The 23,626-nt window shown below is 44.5% G+C and overlaps 1 protein-coding gene across 13 annotated transcripts in view; it reads right to left on the bottom strand.

The window, feature by feature from the left end:
• CAMTA1 (calmodulin binding transcription activator 1) overlaps window positions 1-23,626 on the bottom strand; it is a 375,482-nt gene that overhangs the window by 16,864 nt on the left and 334,992 nt on the right. For 9 of the 13 annotated variants that reach the window (XM_080563929.1, XM_080563940.1, XM_080563939.1 and 6 more), the window contains 11 exons: window positions 12,820-12,959; window positions 12,378-12,574; window positions 11,947-12,025; window positions 10,779-11,094; window positions 9,852-10,375; window positions 7,283-7,470; window positions 6,605-6,851; window positions 6,041-6,112; window positions 5,093-5,113; window positions 2,135-2,328; window positions 1,868-1,942 (listed from right to left, as the gene is read on the bottom strand). In XM_080563929.1, coding sequence (XP_080420055.1) covers window positions 1,868-1,942; window positions 2,135-2,328; window positions 5,093-5,113; window positions 6,041-6,112; window positions 6,605-6,851; window positions 7,283-7,470; window positions 9,852-10,375; window positions 10,779-11,094; window positions 11,947-12,025; window positions 12,378-12,574; window positions 12,820-12,959 — 2,053 coding nt within the window. Of the gene's footprint in view, window positions 1-1,867; window positions 1,943-2,134; window positions 2,329-5,092; window positions 5,114-6,040; window positions 6,113-6,604; window positions 6,852-7,282; window positions 7,471-9,851; window positions 10,376-10,778; window positions 11,095-11,946; window positions 12,026-12,377; window positions 12,575-12,819; window positions 12,960-22,492; window positions 22,629-23,626 lie in introns of those variants that run through there. The other 4 variants (XM_080563934.1, XM_080563930.1, XM_080563941.1 and 1 more) reach the window with 2 other exon arrangements.

Here is a 23,626-nt window from a genome sequence, read left to right as displayed (position 1 = left end):
ATACACACAGGGCTACACTGTTGCAGAAACTTGAGTTTCTGTGCAGCATGACAGAAGCCAGAGAAAACCTTCTCGCAATGGATTCCCCCCAACCTGCTTCTTGTTCTTACTGTTTGTCTAGAAATACACAAGACCTAAACCCTTCTCCCAGAGGTACACAGCAGCAGGGACAATGCTGCTCAAAAGAAAGATCAGGCTACAGGCAAAAGGGAAGTGACTTGCCTGCAAACTTCAGTGATACAGATGAGTAGGTCTCGCTCTAAGAAGGAAATAGGAGATGCTGAGAAAGAGGAAGGCAATGAGCTGAAGGCAAGAAAAACTGCTGGAACCATGGGCAATTCTGAAGAGTCTAGGCTACTTGACAGATGAAGGTCTAACAGAGCATGAATGAAGTGCATTGCACATTCCAGACATTATTGGGAAACCCAGTGATAAAACTAATAGTCACATTCTCTGGAGTTGGGTATGCAAGTAAGCTGTAGGAGCATCTGGCAGTTTGACGCCATAACCTTCGAAGATGGCAACAGGTAGGTGGCTTTCCCAGGGACTGCCTGGACCTCAAGCAGATCTGAGAGGATATGAGTTCCAAGTCTCTGTCTAATTCATTGGGACAAGTTGCCTAATGAACATGATCAAACAAACCTTTCGGTCCCTTCCATACGCCCCGCTATGAGCACAAAGCCACGTGTGCTTCTTCACGATCTACTGTGGCTGTGTCAAATGCATTTAGAACTGTCCTGGAAGCTATAAAGCCTTCTTTCTTATCTGCGTGTTACTTGCCATTGAACCTGGAGGTAAGATGCCCTTCCACAACGTGAGCCACGCCAACCTCCTGCAAACTGCAGCTCTAAAATCTTCCACACGGACTAGAGTCATGTGTCTAAAATCAAGTTTATCACATGCGTCTCTGACTCTGAGCTCTGTTTACTCTCAGACATCACTGGGCTGAACTATACATGCTTTAAAATATATTAGGTCAGACCAGCTCCTGAGTGCTGTTAGCAGATGAGATGCATGTGTGGTGAGAATGGAGAGCAGAGTCAGAAACATCTAAATTCACTTTTGTCTAGGCAAATTTCCAGTTTGCAAACTGATCATATATGAGCTCCTTTCATTGGAAAATCAGGACAGACACCCTGCATATAGCAGAGTACTGGCACAGTAGTGTCATGTGTCAACCTGCCTCGTGTTGCAAGTGAGCACTTTGGCAAGCATGCTCAGGTTCTCATACTGGCAGGAGAGAATTCGTCTTCATGTCTTTGTCTGTACTCCCAGTTACTGAGTATGTGTGGAGTGGCTGAAGTGAACTAACTTCTACTTTGCTGGCACATTCCACCTGTCCACATTAAAAAGAAGCTATATGTGATGACAGTCTACCAAGTGACCCTTGTGACTAAACTGAAAGTATTTCTGGTATACACAAGATATCACATTTTGCATTTTATCACATACCACAAACAGTTTGTGCAGCATACAGATCTGTGTAGCATTTATGAGCTGTAGCTATCCTTCAAAGAGCTTATCCCCTCCTCGCCCTGCTCCCAACATCCTCAAGTCCAACTTTAAAAACCTTTTGCCTTTTTTTTTTTACTCAATATTTCTTTATTCTGTGTCTGCCTGACGTGACCTTGGCTGCTTTACTATATCAGCAGTGGAAGTGAACATGATGATTCTCTTTCAGCAACAGTCCTAAGTTAAAGATTTCCTTTCTGTGAGTGTATCTTGGAAGCAGCTGTGCTTTGTTATTTGATTAAAAGATCTGTAGAGAGTTGATTCTATTATCCTTTACATTGCACTCACTGCTGACACACTTGAATATTATTAAATTGCTCTACTGAAGAGCAGATACCATAAGGTAATGTTGTACCTGTGGCGGCAGCGTCGTAAAAATCTCATGATCTTGCGAGCAGCTTGATCCTGTTTCTTGGTAAGCAGACTGCTTCTAAACACACACACAAAAAACAACTTTGAAGCACAGGCAAAACTGGGGAGGACAGCAGTAAATGCAAGAATAATCATCCTATGAACCACTGTAGTTATCCCACTGGCCTATTTAAACTACAGCACAGCCCTGAACAGTGTAAACAATGTCATATAAAGATCCTGGTAGCACTTAACAATCCCAACAACTCACCTGAGTTTCTGTTGTACAATGGTGGCTGCCCGACGGTTTTGCTTCCTCTTCCCACATTCTTTGTAGCTGCGGTAGTACTGCTGGATCAGCATTGCGGCTCTTCGGCTCTGCTGGAATTTTTTCTGCTCATAATAGCTTCGGAATTTGCTCTGGATAAGAATGGCAGCTTGTGTCATCTTTTTATAAAGTGCATACTACAAGAAAAACAAAGAGAAGCTGAGGCATTCCAAAACCAAAAACAAAACAAACAAAAAAAAACAAGAACAGCAAGAAGCAGGTTCCTACAGTGAAAGGCCACTTGTACTGCTAAGACATGATGTAAAGCAAATGAGCATCTACTCACTGATCGGGAACTCCTTGAGAAAAGGGCTACAGCAAACCAGAACAACTATGAAATCAGGTGCAGAACCTGGTCTGCACCAGGAAAGCAACTACCTGTTTTGCTGTCAATGGAATAGTTTGATGGGATTGGTTTTAACGCCTAGCCGTCAGAGGCTCTATGAGTACATGCTAATGACCAGATCCAGTTGTACTACACTCACAACCAACTTTAGAGCAACTGGAGCCAATCCTGAGTTGTGTTTACACTGTTTCATATTTTTACTGGAGTGGGTCTGCATTAGAGACAATTCAATTAAGTACACTTAGATGAACTGTTTGTTTCCCTTGCATGCAGAAATCTCATTAAAAGTACAGGATGCTCATTTCTGTGCAGCTATTATTTGTCAAGTCTCATAGTAACAACAACAAAACACACCCATCTAAGTAACTATACGAATAAAGCAGCATGAGTAAATATTCCAAAATGCTAACAAATTAGCAAAAGACAAAATACACTTTTTAAATGTCTTCGCTTAAATGTATCTTGTGAATGAAGTACTTTAAGAACCTATTTTGGTGTTCACATGTGTATTTCACTTTCTTAGGACAAATAACTTTGAAAAGCCAACTTAAAACAGCTTTTTCTATGCCACAACACAATACTGTAAAAATTTTTATTGCTCATATATCCATTTAAATCCAAACATTTCAAATAGAATAACATATAACTTAAACAAAACAAATCATTGACAAAACTAATTCTCATTAGAAGTCTATAAATAAGCACCCATTGAACTTGCAAATCTGTATGAGCAGTTACATTCAAAATTCCCTGTAGCACTGCTGTATTATTTCTATCCCTGTGATTTCAAATAAAGCAGGAATAAACACTTTAAAAGCAAATCTTTATTTTATGCCCTTTTATTTTAAAATTTGCAAGTAGATGGCCACTTAATAGAAACCATACACCACCATAAATATTTTAAAAAGTCATCTTCTATAAGATTAATAGAGATGTAGAATAATCTACAGAAGTTGCAATCATACCTCTTAACTAACATTATGACAGAGTGTTATTTTGAAAGCTTTATCACTTTCAAAAATTTTAGCACTGTTATTCCTGGACATTTTATCAGCTATGACTTCTGCTCACTTTAGCAGACAGATGAGACAGACACAGCAGCCACCGCCCTCTATAAGGTAATGTCCTAGCATATTTTAATAGACTTCTCTTGTCTACTGGGAAAACAAAAACAAAAAAAAGCAAACAAAAAAACCCAACACCATCCCAAAAGCAAAAATCCCTTCAATATTATAACAGACCACTATTTACCAAATTTCACTTTTTGGAATTGAAGCAGTCATTAGGTGCAGTTATATTTTGCCTTTTTTCTTCTCCTGCTTTATACATTTATAATTAAATAGACCAGATTGTGTTTTTAAATTAGCTGTTTTCAATAAGTCTGCTCACAGGCTGGTGATGGTTTTCCTTCCAATTTTAAGCCCAGAGGGCACTTCTGTGGCTGAGTTACAAACCCCTGAATAGAAGGGTTTAAGTATGAAACAGTGATGTGAGCTATGACTATTCTAATCTATTCATAAGCCTGTGCTGATCCCAGTGATAAAGTAACATAACAGAGGAACAAGGCATGTGAAAGAGAAAATTCTCTGGATAGACTAGACCTCAGTATGTTTGCATTCAACTCTAAGACCCACTTGGATGACTACCTGCTCAAGTACTGAGTCTCTGGGCCACCCACAACTCCCCAGACTCCCTCTCTTCCTCCTTTCCCTCCAACTGGGAAGAGGATAAATGGAGGAGTGACCTGATCTCCAAAGAGGCAAGTCTCAGCTAGTTCAGCAGTCCAAAGAAAGCTCAGCTCTCGTGCCCTGATAGAAGAATACTTAACTGATACAAGTCTGGGGTGCTGGAGGAAGCTGAGGATGGAAAATCATCCTGAGGACACATTATCTCCAGGAAAACCATGCCCTGCATCCTGGCTAGCTTTGAGAAAAGCTCAGCTGATTGCAGTATCTGATAAGAGCAAGACATTGCACAGCTGGAAAATCCATTTTTACAGTAGAAAATTATTGGCCATGAACAATGTAAGGCTGGCATTAACTGCCATGCCCCCAGCAAGAGCAGCAAAGTACAAGAGACAGTGGTCTAAGGAATCCATGGCCCAGGTGTTTTAAAGAGGAATGCTCAAAATACTTTGGAAGGCAGGTAGAATGGAGAGCACATCAGATGCGTGGGTGGCATAAATGTTCCCCTGTGCTCCCTGAATGCCAAGGCAACGATCATAAAGTGAAAGCTAATAAGTAGCAACAAAGGAAAGCTTCTCCTCTTGAAATCATCTGCACCTCAGCCCATCACTGCTTATATGAGCACCTGTAGAAGCAGGAGACTTTTTTATTTTTAAATTGTACTTTCCTGTTGATATGCTGTGGCACAGCAGCCCCTGCATAACTCCCAAAAGAGGTTTGATTTGTCAGTGATTTATCTACCACAGGAATTTATTAGTGGATACTATTAAAACATTTTACTAAATGCCAGGTTCCCCTGGTTTATACTGGATGTGAAAGTTTGTGACTCAAGGGGGATGGTTTCCAAAACAGTGTTTGTATTTGTATTACCTTCAAGGCTATCCAAGTAAGCTTAGGGAGAAACAGAAAATACATAGTTAATGTTAGTTCTACAAATAAAGAACGGAAAAAAACAAAACAAAAAAAAAATCTTCTTTCAAAAAGATGTGATTCCAGGATCCAAGACAAAACAGTTTGTCACGCAGATTTTGAAAGGAATTAAGTTTCACTATTTACAGAAAGCACCACTCCAGAATGACAGCCATGTGACAAGTTTGAATGTAAATCACAATGCAGTCACCTAACACTAGAAAGGCTTCCCAAATAAACGTTTTTGAAGGTTGTGAAAGAGTACAGCATCTTGCCTTTCATTTTATATACCATGCCTGTTAGGCACTAGACAGCTTGCATCTAGCAAGGTACAGCAAAAAGATGGAGCTGGGCTGTAGCCTCCACCAAAAAAAAAAAAAAAAAAGGTCTTCTTTTTCTGGGGTTGAGAACTCAGCCTAAAAACACGTCTCCAGCTAGAGTTTGGAGAACAGTCTTAGTCCTGGAACAAGCTGCAAGCTGCATCAAGCTTAAACACGGGACTTCCCATAGTTTAAAAGTCGAGTATGTGCAAAATAAAAAACTGTTTTTCATCTTTGCCCTTATTGAAGGCAAAACCAACTTCAATTTCACAATGAAATTTGGCAAGCAACTAGTCAGAGAATAGTTTCACCAGATGATAGCATGCATATTAGCCAATATAGAATATATTATTGCCCTCTATCTCACAGTAAAAATGCAGGCATCACAAACAAAATCCTTTGAAGGAAGCATTCTCTGAATTAAGACTCAGGATACAAATTTTCTTCTGTTTTTAATTTTGTCTAAGCAGGGTATTTCATTGCTGCATGCTGAAAAGCATACAAGAGAAATACAGTGGGATAATTCCTATTATAGAGGGCCGTGTTTGTGGCACTTGTGTGTTTCACAGAATTTCACTTCCTTGATTACCTGTTTGTATTTTCGGTAGCAACGCTGAATGACAGCAGCAGCCACCTCTTGCTGTTCCCGGAGAGGACGACCCTGCGTGGAAAAGCAAAGAAACAATAATTAGCAGACCTCAACAAAAAACAGGACAGATATTGTAAGAACGTAAGTGGCTCACAGCAGCTTGCAGGGCACTGACTTCTAAATCTTCTCCTAATCATAGTCTGATTCAGGTGTAGGCATTTCCTAGAGATGTCTCTACACCCAATTCATATAAGATAGAAATCCTCAAAAGTGGATCTTTACATTGATCATTTCTGGCAACTTGCCAGAATCTCTAGGGTTTATTTTGAGGATATGATTTTTTGAGTGCTGTGCACGTACATATGCGTACCTTGGCATAGCATGCTCTCTCTGGTATGGTACATGCTGGGTAAACATCAACAAGTGAGTGCCAGGAGCACTGAAAAGGTTATGACAAACTTTTTTTTTTTTAATCCCAAGTGTGGGTATTACCCACATGTCATTTTGTAACAAATTGTACTCTCACACCTAATGAGGAAGACATCGGATGTTTTGGCCACATACCTTATATTTCCTGAACACTGTCTGGACGAGTTTGGCAGCTTCATAGAGTTCTCTCTGCTCGTGATCAGATAAAGTTAACTGTGCAAACTCATTCTCTACCTTCTCGCTGGTGGATGCACTCAGAAATTCAGACCAGTCTGCTGCCGAGGGAAGGCTGGGTTTCTCAAAAGCTATTTCACTGATTGGCGAGCCTGCAGGGCTCAAGCTGGTGTTCGAAGAAGGGGTCAAGGGTTCACTATACAGACTTCTGAAATACCAATCACAGTAGGAATTATTGGCTCACAAAGCAGCTGAACTGGCATCACAGAAAAGGAACTGAACATTTGTCAGCTTAAGGGAGAAGCTCAAGCTCCCCTCTCTCTCTCTCCAACCAACATTCCACATTCCTAAGGCTGACTGTATTGTATTGCATAGGCTTGACATTGGAAGAGAAGTCACATGTCAGACCTTATGGTACTGCAATTTTGTTGCACTTCCCCTCTTGCATGCACTCCCATTCTTCCATGAATTTGTAGCTGTGTTGGCAATGATACCTTTGTGCATGGGAGTGTGGCTGGCCTTGGAGCACCAGCACTGAGTGCCACTGAGAAACAGCATCTGCAGGCTAAAGAATCAGTGCATGCTACCCATTATTCAGCCTGCCCAAAATCCCAGAGCAACTTCCCAACTCTTACTGACCTTATCTGTGCAGCACTCGGCAGATGATCAACATCAGCAAGGTAACTGGCCAGCCAGCTCATTGTGGTGCTCATAGCAGCACTCTCCGTTCTCTCTACCAGCGGCGACTCCATTGGCACAAAATTCTCCCGCTTGATCCTGTCAGGCGTAGCTTCAATAATGTGCTCTGCAAGTGTCATCATATTCACCTGAGTATGGGGAAAGGAGAGCAAACTTTTACTGACTGGTAACAAGAGCCTTGTGTTTGCATGTTACAACCCAGCTTCGTATCTCAGAGAAAAGACACACCACCCCATTTTTCCCAAACTTGCAGTAGCTGGAGTCTACTGCTTTTCTCAGCATTGGAGAGAAATCAACAACCAAAGCTCATTTGCTTTTGTCTCTTCTTACAAAGCAGCGTTTCACATTCTCTAAACCTCTTTTTCACAGAGTGTGTGGGGAGCCTAAGAGATTTGGTGAAAGGTGCATGTCAATGGACCTTTGCTGTATGCTACTGACAGCTATCACTACTGTCCTGTTTCCAAAGGAAAAGCGATCTTTCCACTCTTTCCCCAAAACGTGCATATACATCATGACAGGACAATAAAGGCATTTTAAGGAACACCAATGACAGAAGTTAAAACCCTTGGAATTGTAGCTTTGTCAGGAATTCTTTTGAATTATGTATCCCCCCTGACCCAACCAAGGTTCACAGGAACTTTCAATACAGAGAACAGAAAATAGATTGTTTTGTAAGAATCTGCAACATCTTTCTTACACTAGCAAGACAAGAATATTTGGATATGCCAAGGCTGTGCTGCCATTACTCTTTTCGCTCAGAAGACCAGAGTATCCTTCCCCCAGTGATTACTTGTCACCTGTCTGTCTTACTTCTGATCCAAACCCCCCATTCCCTAACTGGTGGAATTTTTCCTTCCCCAAACCTACCACCTCTCTTCTCCCCTTCTCCACTCTTATTTTCTTGCCCTTTAAAGTTCAGCAGCTTCTTCAGATGAGAAGTCACCTGCCATTTCAGCTGCTCACCAGCACCTTGCTTCCTTCAAGCTAGCCCTGAGCACAGTTGAACCCTGTGATGGTAATCTGCAGGTGAAACAAAGAGGCTAATTTTCAGAGGTCAGGCTGACAGGCCTGTAGTTCCCCGGATCCTCCTTACAGCCCTTCTTACAGACGGGAGTCACATCAGCAAGCCTCCAATCCTCTGGGACCTCTCCAGATAACCAGAAACGCTGATAGATGGTGGAAAGCGGCTTGGCAATCACCTCCGCCAGCTCCCTCAGCACCCTAGGGTGGAGCCTGTCTGGTCCCATGGACTTGTGACATTCCAGATGGAGGAGCAGGTCTCTAACTTTCTTTTCCTGAATCACAGGGGGGTGATTATCTATCTGAATCACAGGGGGCTTCCAGGTCAGGGCATAAAGTACCCTGAGGATAACTGATCCATCTATTAAAGACTGATGCAAAGAAGGTGTTGAGAACCTCAGCCTTTTCGTTATCCTCAGTGATCACATTCACAGATTTCTATCACAGTATCACAGATTTCTAGGTTGGAAGAGACCTCAAGATCATCGAGTCCAACCTGCAGCGAGTTCCCTGCTGCATTAAGTAAAGGACGGAAATTCTCCTTGGTTCTTCTCTTACCGTTAATATATTTGTAAAAGGATTTCTTGTTCTCTTTTACTGCAGTGGCCAATCCGAGTTCAGGCTGGGCTTTTGCCTTTCTAACTTCCTCCCTGCATATCTTAGCAACTTCTTTGTAGTCTCCCCAAGTAGCCTGTCCCTTCTTCCACAGGACATACTCTTTTTCTCCCAGAGTCTCAACAAAAGTTCCCGGTTCATCCACGCTGGTCTTCTCCCGCTCTGGCTTGCCTCATGGGACTCAGGAACAGCCTGCTCCTGTGCCTTTAAAATTTCCATCTCGAGGAGCATCCAGGCTTCCTGGAACCCTTTGCCTTTCAGGAGTGACTCCCAAAGGACCCCTGCAACAAGTGTCCTGAACAGGTCAAAGTCTGCACTCCGGAAGTTCAAGACAGCAGTTTTGCTAGTTACCCTTCTGACATTGCCAAGAATAGAGAACTCTACAATTTCACGGTCTCTCTACCCAAGATAGTCCCCAACCTTCACAACTCCCACCAGTCCTTCTCTGTTAGTGAAGAGCAGGTCTGGTGGGGCAGCTCCCCTGGTAGGCTCTCGTACCAGCTGCGTCAGGAAGCTGTCTTCCACACACTCTACAAACCTCCTGGACTGCTTCCTCTCTGCAGTGTTATATTTCCAGCATACATCAGGGAAGTTGAAGTCTCCCATGAGAATGAGTGCTGGTGATCATGCAACTTCTGAGAGCTGCTCATAGAATGCCTCATCCATCTCTTCATCCTGATTAGGCAGTCTATAACAGACCCCCACCAAGATGTCACCCCTACAGGCCTTCCCTTAGCCTTGACAGAGCTAAAAGCTTCCACAAAAATTTCTCACAGTTATGCTCTTCTCCACAGCCAAGACATGTGGCTGAGCAGAAGAGACTGACAGGGAGATGTCTCAGGCTAGACGATCTTGGTGCTATCATTACGTTTACCTGCAAGTCATCCATGTGGGGTAAACAGTCCTCATCCCCTACATTGTCCCTATAAGACAAGAGTTCTGCATCCGCCATTTCCCTGTCAGCCATCATTAGCACGTTCATCTGCTCTCGCTGGCGTAGCCGATGGGCTACAGTGTCCTTCCCCAGAGCAGTCCCCTTCTGGCTCCCTGTCACCTGCACCGCAGACACACCAATATAAATGTCTTTTGGGTTCCATTTGATGCCTGCTTGGCTGCCAGAGCCCCGGTACCCAGCAACTTCTGGGATGTGCTGGGAGAGCTCCCGGCCATAGTCCCTTATCCCTTCACTGGGGCTGATTGTCTCAGTGGCGGATTGCTTGGAGCTGGAGTTCTGCTTTCTGACACTTGGCTGTTCCAGACTCAGTGCAGTGGAAAGCAGCTTCTCTTGCCGGGCTTGAAAATATTCAGGGCTCAGCTTATGCTTTTTGGGTGCAGGGTAATCTTTCTGAGTCTCACTACTGTAGTAACTGGAAGGTTCTGATCTTGGTCGTCTCAGCTCTGGAAACAAACAGATCAATGGTCAAAACGAAGTATGCAATGTGGTTGCTGTAGGAACTACAACAGCTTCTGCTGCAGAGCAGCAGGTGGAAATTCATGCCATGCTCTAGGACACACAAATGTATGGGTGTCAAGTACATGCAAAGAAGTAACTGTCACCCAGGGAGGATATTACCTCAGTTGTTCTTCAGATACGCACATCTTTCTAAAGCAGACATTCCTGGTTCTTTTCCCAATACTTATGCAAGAGTATAGAGCACATTACAGAGAGCCCACAAAAAAAAGCAGTTAAGCATGGCCAGCAGGGCTACAGGTAGCATTTGCCACCCAGGTGAGGTCTTTGCTCCATGATTTTACGTGTCACATCTCATCAAAGCAGTGCATGCCATCAGGGTTGTCTTACCTGTGTTTGTACTAGAAATCACAGTGACTCCCTTCTGAGGCTCTTGAGAGGCAATAAGTTCACTGTGCCACTGGGACACCCAGCTTTCTGTGCTGGAGTCTGTGCTTGAGGGGCACTGAATTCTGGGGTTTTGCCCAAGCTGAGGTTGCTCATCACGCTGTAGCTGCTCCAAGCACTCTGCCAACTTTACATGGCCCCGAGACCGGGCAATTGCCAGTGGCAGTCTCCCAAGGGAATCAGGAATAGAGATGGCTCGGCGGTCCCACTTATACAGCACAACAGCTGCATCCGTGTGGCCCAGGGCACATGCCCACATCTGGAAAAAAAAAAAAAAAAACCACAAACAAGTGACCCATTGTACATGTTTTGTAAAAAAAACAAGTGACCCATTGAATATTGGTAGACCTGCCTTCTCTTTCTCTTTTTGTTAATGCAGTGGAGTTGTATCCTCAGCTCACAGAAAATTGACTGGCAAAACCATGCCATGTTTGAACACCACCAACGGGCTTTTATAAATGTCCTATATGAACAAAAGGCCATTACAGAGGACTAGATGCTCACTCCTTTGAGGGAGAAACCTCTATCTGCCAAATGAAGCTGACAGTTTCTCATTTAGTAATTCATGTATTGTTTTTTAGCTGTCATACCCACTGGAACCACTGCAGAGACCGACCAGCTTCAAACAGAAAGGAATCTCTGAGATCAGAAACATTCAGTCAGGAGTAAAAGCTGGGAACAATAAAATCAAACACTCTGCTGTTGTAACCTGGCACTTCTGGTTCCACCTGCTTTGGCTTTTTGCTTGAGCTCTCAGTCTAGATTCCAATGACCATACTATTGTGATGTCTTTACAAGCTCTACAGTCAAAGAGGAAAACTTGAAAGAAGGCATGTAAAGGCCTTTCCCCAGAACGACAGCAGAGACTAGATATTTGATAAAACACAGACCAGAACCACCTGTCTGTCCTCACATTACTCAATTACAAAGATTTTTCTGTTTGGTCTCTCTCAACAAAATGCTAGAAAGCTAACAGTACCATGTCTTAACATTTACACAGCAAGGAAACATCTACTTCTCAGAGTGTAAAATGCATCAGGAAAATAACACATCAGGAAGTACTCCTGGGAGAGTCTGAGGGCCCTCTGAAGTTTCAGTTTCTGCTGCTTACCAGAGGAGTACAGGAGAAATGATCCACATTCAAAGGGTCAACTTCCAGCTCCAGATCAATGCTGTCTGCATGTTTGGTGCTAGAGAGGAAACAAAACAAATGATGCTCTGTAGACAAGTTAGAACCATTTCCTAAATCTGTAGCTTCACTCAGTGCACCATACCACAAAAATGGCCACACACATGTCCGTGACACACATATACTACAGACGGTGCCCCCAACAGAGACTTTAAGAGCATGATACATCCAGTGACTGGATCTCATCTCTCTCAAGATACAGGGGACAAGAACAAGTTCAGGGACTTGGTTGTTTTTAAGGGACAAAAGGTGCAGTTTGTAAAGGGCAACTAGAAACCTGTAGCAAGCAGAGCTTACATATGCTTCTTCCATGTCTGTATTGACACCCAAGAGTCCAACAGGCTAGGTCTTACCGCCATTTGATGAGGGTCTGGATCAGTGTAGCATAGCCCTGGGCGGCAGCTAGGTGGAGCAGTGTCATTCCACGGAAAGTCTTTGAATGGATCAAGTGTTTGGACTTTGCCCAGCAAGCGCGACTCATCATCTTCTCGCACACCACCACCACGCGGCTCTCAAAGCAGCTGCCCAAGGTCCCAGTCCCAGAAACGCACTGAAACACCACACACAACCCACTTTAACCACTGATGGGAGTTGCAACCTGCCCTAAGCAGGCAACCTTTCACTTTCAGAAGTACTGAGACAGTGGCAAATGCAAGTTAAAGTCACCTACTGTTAAAGATGCCCATAAAGAAGACCTGTTGCTTAAGAAAAGCTATAATCCTTTCCAACCCCCATCAAATACAAATGCTGGTAGGAAAGAATAAAGCTGCTGTGACTACACAGCAGCGTCTGTACCTGCACCTGTGTTCCTCCATTCCCGCTCCCATTGCTCCCGCCTCCTACTCCTTGTTTGTGCTGCTGGGAGCCTGTCATTTCAGCCATTCTCCTCTCCATCTGCTCGAGGCGCTCCAGTATTGACATCCTGAACTGATTATCTAGGTTGAAGAAAGGCAGAAATGAGGGTATTTCCATGGAAAGAAAGCTTACTTTTTGGCAGCCTAATGCAGAGAGTCACAAGCAACAGTTCTGAACATCATGAAGGAGATTTGCTTCGCTTGACAATGCACAGGGACACTTGCCCTGCAGCATCCTACCTCTTTAATTTCCTGTGGCTGCCCTTTTACTGCAATTCTAGAGAACCTCCTTAAAAGTAATAGAAGGAAAAATACAAAAAATGGGGAGAAGACAGGTCCCTTTCCTTGTGATTCTAGCTGCATCCATACAATAAAAGATTGGGGTAATGCAACTTCTTTGAAAACACACGTAAACCCTGAGCAAATACAATCGTTCGGACAGTGTTTCAGTAGACTTGTATTGAAATACTCTCAGTTTTACAGACAATCACCCTGCTTTCACTGGAGTACTGAATTCATCTTGGCTTGCCTCCTGAAATCATTCAGTAATGGTGCCTAGAGGAAAAAGACTGCTTTGCTTCCTTCTGTGCTTAGAACAAGGAGCCATTAAGAAGGTACTCATTCCTTGCCTGACTGACTCCCTTTCTTGGCCACCTGAGCACACTGCTGGCTCATATTCAGCTGCCTATCAACCAGTATTCCCAGGTCCTTCTCTGCCAGGCAGCTTTCCAACCACTCATCTCCCAGCCTGTAGCGCTGCTTGGGGTTGTTGTGCCCCAGATGCAGGACCCGGCACTTGGCCTTGTTGAACTTCATAGTCAAAACAAACAAACAAACAAATAAATAAAACATCCAGCATACTACATCCTGCAAGGCACAACTCTTACTAGAGAATAACAGAAATCTGAATCTCTTTGCTGTACTGCACCAGAGATCACACTGCAAACCATTAAGGCACATCTCAGAAACTGGCTTAAACTCATCCCTCATTCCCTAAAAGGATGTTGTGGCTTGGCAGCAGACACGAACTCAGCTCTCCTCTGGCCAGCTCCAACAAATTGTAATTCAGCATCTTTGTGGCTCTGCTTGAGCAGGGGGCTTGGACCAGATGACCTCCAGAGGTCCTGTCCAACCTCAACCACTCTGTGATTCTGTGATCCCACCCTGGTTGCTCAAGAGCCAGGAACACAGGAGTATGGCTGGCACCCCACTTCTAACCTCATTTTAGAGGTAAGCTCACTATGGTCTTCTCTTGCCCAGCTGAAAACATTATTATTTATTATTAGTGCCTTATTAATAATTTACTCATTCTGTTAATTGCAAAGCCTCTGGGAAAATGGCTGGCAGTTCTGTAAGGAAATATTCGTAATGCAGATACAGTCTTAAAGCCTTGCCTCTGAACTGCGGTTGGCACACAGCAGCAAGTCGTGTTTTCTCACAAGCCTTTGTTCTGGCAGTGCTGCAGTGTGCTGCAGTGCAGTCCACATCCCTGTCTCCTCCTTCCCCATTGCCATGCGGAACACGTATGCTGCAGAGACTGACAGTGACCTGGCATTGCTGCGCCATCCCCTCTCAGGGGACGGCAGTCTATAGACATATAGACTAGTCTATAGTCTATAGACACAGGCCTGTGTCAAACAGAGCCGGTGTAACTCAAGCACCAGGGAAAGCAGCCGTGTCTGCCACTGAGGTTAATAGAGCGGTATTGAATGTACAAAACATACATTCAATTGTACGCAACTATCTGAGTTGCCAGCACTTGCATTTTATTAAAGTTAAGAGGAGCTACAAACCCCAGCTATCACATCTGGGCTTCCAACCTCATACAGACAAAAGTTCTTTTTAAAAAGATATTAGAAGAAATTTATGTTGAACTGCTGTTACAGAACAAGAAGCCTGGGGCTGCAAGACACCAGGGCTTTGCTCCTACCCATTCAGCTGTCAAAAGATAATTCTTATTCTGTACAGTCAGAAACAACATCAAAAAATTATTCCAGCGAGATACAAAAGTAAACCGTGCAGATTCCTTTTTTTTTTTTTTTTTAGCTCCAAACATTGTGGAACAGAACTGGGGGACCCCATGCTAGTGTCCATTTTCCAGGCTCTTCTCTAAGGATGTAGCCCTGTGGTCTCTAATGACTGAAGCCTCAATTTTTCCTGACACAGCAACTGATAGCAGCGAACACTTCCTGGCACTTTTTGTCAGAGGACTGAATTTACTGAAGGGATGTCTGTCACTACCACTGTCCTCAGACAGGAACACTGAAACAAAGAAAGAAAAGAACGAAACTTTTCTCAGGAGACAGAATTTGAAACAGAACATCCTCATGTACTCCTATTTGGACACCTGGACAATGCTCCCAGGAGGTATTTAGGACAGGACTACCTGATTTTAGGTGGCAAAGGGTATCTATTTGACTTAAGAGGAATCTGAAGGAGAAATATAAGAAATTAATTCAAGTCTTAAACCTGTAACCTTCAGTATCTTACCAAGACAGCTGTGTTTTTAACAGATGGTTATAACTGCTTTGTCTAAAGGCAGATCAGAAATATGCTGCTGTTAATAAAATAGCAAGTGGAATTAAACATTCTGGAGCTCCAACACAGACTGAAGAAAGCCCTTTCCAAGTATGGCAGAAATGGTTACTATCTACCCAGCAGCAGCACTGTAGGATTAGAAAGCTCCAGGAAGCAAACACTGAAGTAGGATGGTAATGCACAGAAAGTGTCTCTAATCTGTCTCTAAGCTGACCATTTTCCAGGTTATTTAATGTGCTACCTAAGCAACTAGATCAAACCCGAAACTGATGGCAATTTCAGAATTCTTTTCCTACAAAATTTCCATACACTAAACCCTTGCCTTCAAAAATGACTGTCACATGAAGTGCACATGCTGCTCTAGTCTTGCGGGGACTAAAAAAAAAAAAAAAAGAGTCGGAGCAGGAGAGAACAGTAAAAGGGAAGACAGCAACGAGCTACGCTGCAAGAGTTGGTACATTCTTAACCTAACCAAGACACCTAAGCACAGGATAACAGCCAAAGGGAAGGGCACCTCCACCTGAAGTTTCCTCTGGACTCAGCAACGAGATGAAAGGCTGCTCTTCTTCCACATGGAGGTCTGGACATACCTCAGACTCCAGGCACGTGGACCACAGTCAGAACAGTTTGCACACTGCTAAGAATCTAACAGATGCCTCATCCGGACCACAGAGAGAACAACACACCTCACTGTTTCTGTAGAAGACTCTCGAGTCATTCAGCATCGTAAACAGCACATTCCCCTCCTCATTGGGAACAGACTACGGAACCTGCTTGCTTCCAATTATGGCTCCCGAAAGTAAACTACATACAAATATCAGCTCCCACACGCTTCCTTCTTGGTGCATTCTTGCAGCATCTCTCAGGATCCTTTTAAGAACAAACTGTTTACAGGTGGATGAACTTCCAGACTTTTTTTTTCTTCTTCTTCAAAAAAGCTGCACTAGTCCTACATTTCAAAATTAAGTTACAATGAATAAAGATGATCTTGTACCTTGACAACTCAGATTTTGCTGGGGCCTAATTAAAGGGTAAGTCTTTGCATGACCTCTTAGGAATCACTATTCTGTAAGTCCCAGGTTTGTCAGCTTGAAACAAAACATTATCGCTTCTGTAGCCTCAGTAACAGGACTCGGTCAGCTTGACCTGTGAGGACATCAGTAGAATGTTGAATATGCAAGTACAATTTATGTTACAGAAACTGGCACGAAAATACCATCTTCTGTTTATATAGTCCTGGGTTCAAATGGCTCAAACAACATCAGCTTTACATAACCCTTGAGTCTTATGCAATACCTTTAAAACTGATATATCTGTATGCATGTTAACAGCCTATACAGGAAGATGACTGCTACAGCTAGGTAAAACAAAGAAATTGAACAGAAAGAAAACCTGTCACATTTTGAGAAGGTTTTTATTTTTATTTTTTTTCTTCCCGGAAACTCTGTTCTGAACATAACTGAGGTCTGAAACACGATCCTGTAGCTCAACAAAAAAAAGATGCCACAACACATTGTTTAAGCAAACTGCAGTGCTTGGTCTTGAAACAGGCACTGGTCAAGAAAACATGACAAAACCTGACCCAGTCCTGCTGACTCTCTGACAGTGATTTTCCTATAAAAAATGTAATTGCCAAAAAAGCATTATCAGCAAAACTCAAGCAACAAAAACAGGATAAAAATGAAGTACAAATGAAGAGGTAAAAAAAAAAAAGGCAGTAATTTGCTTTACGTTTATCAATAATTGCTTTACCTTGCAATAATTAAGAGATGGGTTATACGAGCTACAGGGCTGAACATTACAGATACTGCTCTGACATCCAAGACCATTTATCCCTTATTATTTCTTATTTTGCTAGTCAAAGTCTTTACTGTTTTGCCCACTTCAGGGGGCTGTGTAGAACCACCTATTTAGAATGCAATGAAGTTATATGACCACACTTTCTACGTTCTTTTCTTTTATATTAAACAGAAGATCTCATGACAAGTATCTACCTCACAGTGCACTGAAGACAAATGCTCAATAGCCTACAAATCAAGTTGTCAAAATAAGCTTCTCTCATGCTGTAATACTCAGGAAATCTAAACTGCTCCAGCCCAGCAGATTTCTTGCACTGGAAGCACCCTAACTTTTTCCAAATGCATCAAAGATGAGAGTGAACACAGACATGTCCACATATTTAAGGGTTTATCCAAGGACTCTGCTTTTGATGATCACATTTCAGAATCTTTTGTAAGTAAAAACTGAGTTTGTCACATTACATATAAACTGAAGAGATGTTATAACATTTAAGGAATAACAATTGACATATTCTTTACTAATGCTCTGCCCTCCAACAGATGATGCTAAAAAAAAAATCCAAAAAATTCATAATACTGTCTCCGGGCTTTCCTGCCAGTAACACCTGTGTTGCTCAAGGTCTCCCTTGTCACACGTACTCTAACCTCTTCGAACACTCTTCTTTAAAACCTAGGGCAGTATATAAAGTACTGAAAAACCTTTTGCCAATGTAGTGTAACTTGAAAACTAAACTTCACAGACTTTGTAGGTTTCTAAAGCCCTTCTTCAAGGCTGCCTCCAACAAAGCTGATGAAAATGATTGCATTTATGTAGCTGAGACACCTCGCAACTTACAGAAAACATTTTGAACTTTATATATTTTCTGGAAATTATTATTCTTCAAATTTAGCCATAAAATGTTAACATCAAAATTACTTCTCACCATTATTCCTTAACATAACTGGAGGAGGTGGTGACTTTAGCCATTAAGGGCCTATTTTGTGAGCAGACTGAGCCCAAGCAAGGTAGCACAGACAAGCCTCACAGAGCTTTTCCAACAGCAGTTGCTTGGATCTGATGAGAGCTCTGAAGTTTTTGGGATATGAAGGATCCCAAAAGTTGATGCAGTATGCACTGAATCATTTTTGTTTCAGCCCTCTCACTCCACAACTCCTGTGAAACTCTGCAAGCTCCTAGCGCTACTCCTGAATCATAGATTAATTTAGTGTGTCTGTTCTATCAAGCCACAAAGCCATTTTCACTTCTGGCGTCCTCAGTCCTTCATAGTATAATGAGAAGCTAATCCATGAACTCAAAAACAAGCTTGGGAAATACAGCAAAGTCTCCACAGTGATATTTCGTGGCAGGGTCTGGCACTCCTGAGAAAACTAGTTGCTTCAGTGTCATGTCAGGGCTGGGCTGCTCCACAGTACCAGCAGCCTGACGGGAGCCTGGCTTGTCCAGCTGGGAGGGATGGAAGGAGCTACTTGGCCAGATTTTGATGTGTACTGTGAAATTGGTCTGAATCTAGAAAAAAATAAATCTCCTTCTCAATTGGTCTGAATCTAGAAAAAAAAATAAACCTCCTTCTCATTTCCCTAAAACAGACATCATCTGTAACCAGAACAAGCTTCTTAATTTGTACTCATAGGGAGTCTACTACTGATAGCAAGTTACACACACAGTATTTCTATAGATGCAAAATTAAGCTGGTAAAGTCTTTTAAGGATGACTGATTACTCACATCAGTCAGCATTTTACAGAGCTACAGAGTGTATACTTCCACAGTTAAGACCAGAGAACCTGGATATAGTTTCATGTTACAGTCTCTTTTGGCAGGATTGGTTTAAGCTGGCGTTTCTTAAGTCCAGATCATTTCACTGATGAACTTAAAGCAGACCTGTAAAAACAGCTCTGAGCCACTACAGCAGATGCAGTAAACAGAAAGTGCAATGAGCAGAGGAGTTAATCCGGTTTAACTCCCTGAGGGAGGTGCCCGGGAGTCATGCCTCTGTTTTCCCCCTTAGCATCCTCCAATAGAACAGAACTTCCTCAGTAAAAATCTAAATAGATGTTAGCCATTCAGGCCACACAAGTTTTTACCTGAGACTGCAAAAGTACCTACTTTGTAAAACTTCCAGTGCCTGCTCAGATTGTGACAGCCCCTGACTACAGGTACTCTACGTTAAAGGGCAGCAGTTTCGAACATTTTCCAAGTGTTTTGTTTTTTTTTTCCCCATGCAAATAGGTAACAGGGTTGCTACTGAGAATGGGCTTGATCATGTATCAAGTGGGACAACTTCCCTGCAGATCTACCAAAACACTCTCTATTGCCCTTGTCATTCAGCTGTGTTGTCCCATCAGTAGGTGTCAAGACACTCAAGACACAGAGTCCTCACTCTAAATGGTATAGAAAAAACACAAAGCAAATTTGGGGTAAACACCTGTGATGCAGAAAATACTTATAAATGAAACACTTCACCCAGCCCATGATAGCATAAAGCATGGTCCTCCCCATCTTCTAACCCAATGACTTGTTTCAAAGACACTATTATCCGAAGACACTGTAGGATTTCACACCCGGGTTCTCTCTTTTTGAGCTACACAAGGTGGCAAGAAACAACAGTGTCTTGTTTGGTGGACACCAGCTCAAACCACTGCCTTTGGCTCTAAAAGATTACCAGAGTTGCTTTTCTAATCTCTGCATACTGCTTTACTGGACAAGGGAAGAACCAAAACGATCACTTTCTTGCTTTTGCTGCTCTAGAATCAACGAGCAAGAAATTTCATCTGTACCACTCACAACATGGCAGCAAAGCCAGAACTATTACACAGGAAATTCTGCTTTTCACTGACAAAACAAACAGCCAGCAAATCATAGCAGTGAGTATGTCTCACACATACACTTGGAGGCTTTTTTTTTTTTGCCACTCTACACAAACTAAATGTTTGATGATATTTGAGTAACAATATTTGAGTCCAAGGACCAAATGAAGAAGGTACATGATCTTTCCTGCTTATTCTACTAGAGCACTCTCTGCCCAAGTTACAGTCATTTCCCCACAGTCTTCTAACCACTAAATTAATGGTGTTTTGTTAGATCTGCATATGCATGTTCTCAAGTGCCACGTTTAAATGCTCAGGAGGTAAGAATCCACTCCAAGAGCACTGGCTTCCCAGCACATGCAGTTTTCTTTAACAGCAGTTTCTGTGTTACAACATCTTTGGTATGAACACACACAGACTGAATTTAACGAGTGCAATAGCTGAGCGCTGTAAGAAAGCTTGCAGCACGACATTTTTCTACTTTCCAGAGTGAGGCAGATGCACCATATTCTTTCAGCCAGTGCAAGCTGTGGGTGGTGACTGAAGCAGCCTAAGGGCACTTTATTACTCTGAGTGCCAGTGATCTTCTATTTTACAAATCATTTGTCATTTGCATATACAACTTGCTCAACTCTTCTATACAGCAAAAACGCTGAACATACCGCCACATCAATTTGATTTGGTTTATTACTGAGGAGTCACCACTGCAGAAACAGATTTTTCTGAAATTAAACTTCCGTGCCACCCTTGATACGTCTTACGAAGAGGTCTGTTTAACAATACAAGATTACAGGACGTGGTCTCTACCACCAATAAAAGCCCTTAAAATTTTTACTTAATATTCTAAGACATACGCATATCTCTGCTGGTTAGGTAGGTTGCTTCCAGGCAATGAGAAATGCCACGAATACTGAGGCATGAGACGAGGAAAACACTGTCATTCCACTGAGCCTAAGTGACAGATGAAAAAGGTCTATGCTTTCGCATAAGTAATAAACAGTACCGGCCATGAGCAGGAATAAAGCAATAATCAAGACCTGCACATACAGGCGTTGCCATTGATTTTAAGCCGTTAACCCACTTAGCAGTGTTAAGATTTCTTATCAGTAACACTTTTTCCGGTGCTGCAGGACTTCAGCTGTTCATCCCACACCATCCGGGACCATTTTGTTCCTCTCCACCATCTCCAGCAGCCAATGCTACCTCAAAAGATGGTACTTCCCCCCACTTTTCTTTACCATGCCATTACTACAGAAGAGGAGAAAGGAGGTGGGATGGGCTGACTTTTTCCTCAAGTGGCCATCTCTATATTTAACCTTTATAAAGTACTACTTTTTTTTCTTCCAGACTTCTCCCCTGAGCTAAGGGATGGTGAGATTTTTCACACTGTCCAGGAAAAGCAAACCAGGGAAGGTTTTAGAGATGCCAGGTAGACTTGAGATGTCACTTTTCATGCTATTCAGTAATCTGTATAAAAACAGTTGGCTGCCTAAGGTCACTTTGTATATCTCTGGTCAGAAACTTGCTGTGCTTTCCTACAGGTGCCAGCACTATGAAAGATGTGCTTTTTGATGCATGCAAAGAGCAACAGCTTAGGACACTGTGCACTGCTCGTGGAGACTGTCTCCTCCAAGAGAAACATGCTAAAGGAGCTATTAGCAGGAGAAGAGGACCTCATGGGGCACTGTCTGTGCTGCTACAGTACTGGAAATATGGTAAAAACTTGGACATGAGTTTGCTCTCTCATATAAATTGCAAATTCAAAAAACAAAATATTCACCCAGAAATCAGCAGAACGATGACCAGAATGATATGAAATGGCCTCTATTTGCTGCAAAGTTAGATAAACGTGAACTACTGCAAGATGCAAACTGTGAAACATTAGAATAGATCAGCAAAAAGAGACTAAGATCTCCTTCAACGGAAGCTTTCAAAAAGTCAGTCACGCTTATTCCATCTCTGAACTGGGAGTGGCCTACCTGGACTTAATTCCCCCTCCTAGTCCTCCTCTTTTTGATGAAGCGCCCTGCAAAACAAGTCTTGCAATAACCTGGTACAGCGCAGGCGTGTGTCTTCAGTATCCTTAAATTCCCGGGGAAGGTTTGGGCTATTTACTTCGCCGTACCCACTCAAATATGAAACTGTGAGCTAGAGGTGTTACAATGTTCTTCTGCACGTGTGATGCTACAGTTAAAGCCCTATCACAATTTTCAGCCTATACTGTAACATCACCCTGAAAGGGCCAGGGACCACCACAGGAGTGGAAGTCAGTGCAAACACAACCACAACTCCTGCTGTGGACGCGGGGGGAGTGGGCGGGGGGGGGGGGGGGGGGGTGAGGGAGAGGAAGGATCAGCAAGCTTCAAAGGGCATGCACTCACATCCTAAGTACAGCAGTGACAGACAACATATAAGCACGCAGACTTAAGCCCAAACAGATACTGTACTATATATCATCCCATAATACTTACTGAAAACAATGCTTCGTCATATCTGCATATCCACCTGAAGCGGGTGGAGGGTACCAGACCCCTCTGTACCTCTGCTTGCTTCTAGGCAAATAAACCGGCAACACCGAGTATCAGAGGACTGACCTGAGAGTCTACAAAGGCAGCGGAGGCTCCAGCCAGCACCTGGCGCAGGCCCCTGCAGCAGGGGTGGACGGAGCAGGCTCTCCCACAGCCGTGCTCGGGGGTCTTTCGCATGCTCGCAGCCAGCGGGAGCGCCTGCCTCACCGCAGCGCGGGCGGGAGTCTCAGCTGTGCCCTCTCCGCACCTCTGTGGCAGCGGCGCACGGACTAGCGCTCACCGGCGTGCGGCAGGAACAGCAGAAGACGGCGCCGGGAGACGGGGCGTGCCTGCCCCGCGGCACGGGGCATGGTGCCGCACGCGGCTGGCACCGCGCGGAGCGCAGCAGCGTCGGCCCGGCCGGCAGACTCGCAGGGCAGACGAGCGGCGGTCGGCAGCCGGCTCCGGGACGGCCCGGCGGCAAGGCCCGGCATCTGGACCGCGCGTGCAGACGGAGGCACGCGGCGCCTGGCGGCCGAGGGCTCTCGTATCTCGTCCGCGCGCGGGCGAAAGCCCCCGAGCTCCGCGACTGGCGGTCGGCCGCGAGCCGGGGGCCGTGCGCCGCGCCAACCCGGCGGCGAGCCCACGCCAGAGGCCGCGGCGGGCTGACGGGAGCGGCGCCGCCCGCGCTCGGTGCGGGAGCGGCCGCGGGGGGCCCGACGCCGGCTGCCCGGGGGCGGGCCCCGGCTCCGCTCGGTCGCGGCCGCAGCCGCTTCGTGCCGACGGCGCCCGCCGCCCGCGCTCGAAGCCCCTCGGCGGCGACCGGAGGCTCCGCCGGCGGCTCTAACCGCTGCCGGGCGCCCGGCGGCGGCACCCCGCCGGGCTCGGGGCGCCGAGCGGTCCGCCTCGCACGGCCGGGCTCCGAGAGACGGCGGAGCCTCGCCGGGGAGCGGGGCCGCTCGGTCGGCGGCGCCGCCCTCAACCCACGCCGGGGCCGCCCGGCGCCGCCATAGCGGGATACGAGCCCCGGCCGCCGGCTACGGGCCCGCGCCGCGCTCGGCGGCGGCCCGGCGCTGCGGCGGGAGGCGGCTGCGGCCG

The sequence above is a fragment of the Anser brachyrhynchus genome, assembly GCF_964034855.1.
Source record: "Anser brachyrhynchus genome assembly, chromosome: 21".
Classification (NCBI taxonomy): Eukaryota; Metazoa; Chordata; class Aves; order Anseriformes; family Anatidae; genus Anser; species Anser brachyrhynchus.
Note: the sequence above shows the minus strand (reverse complement) of the source record. Positions and strands in the feature narration are given on the sequence as shown.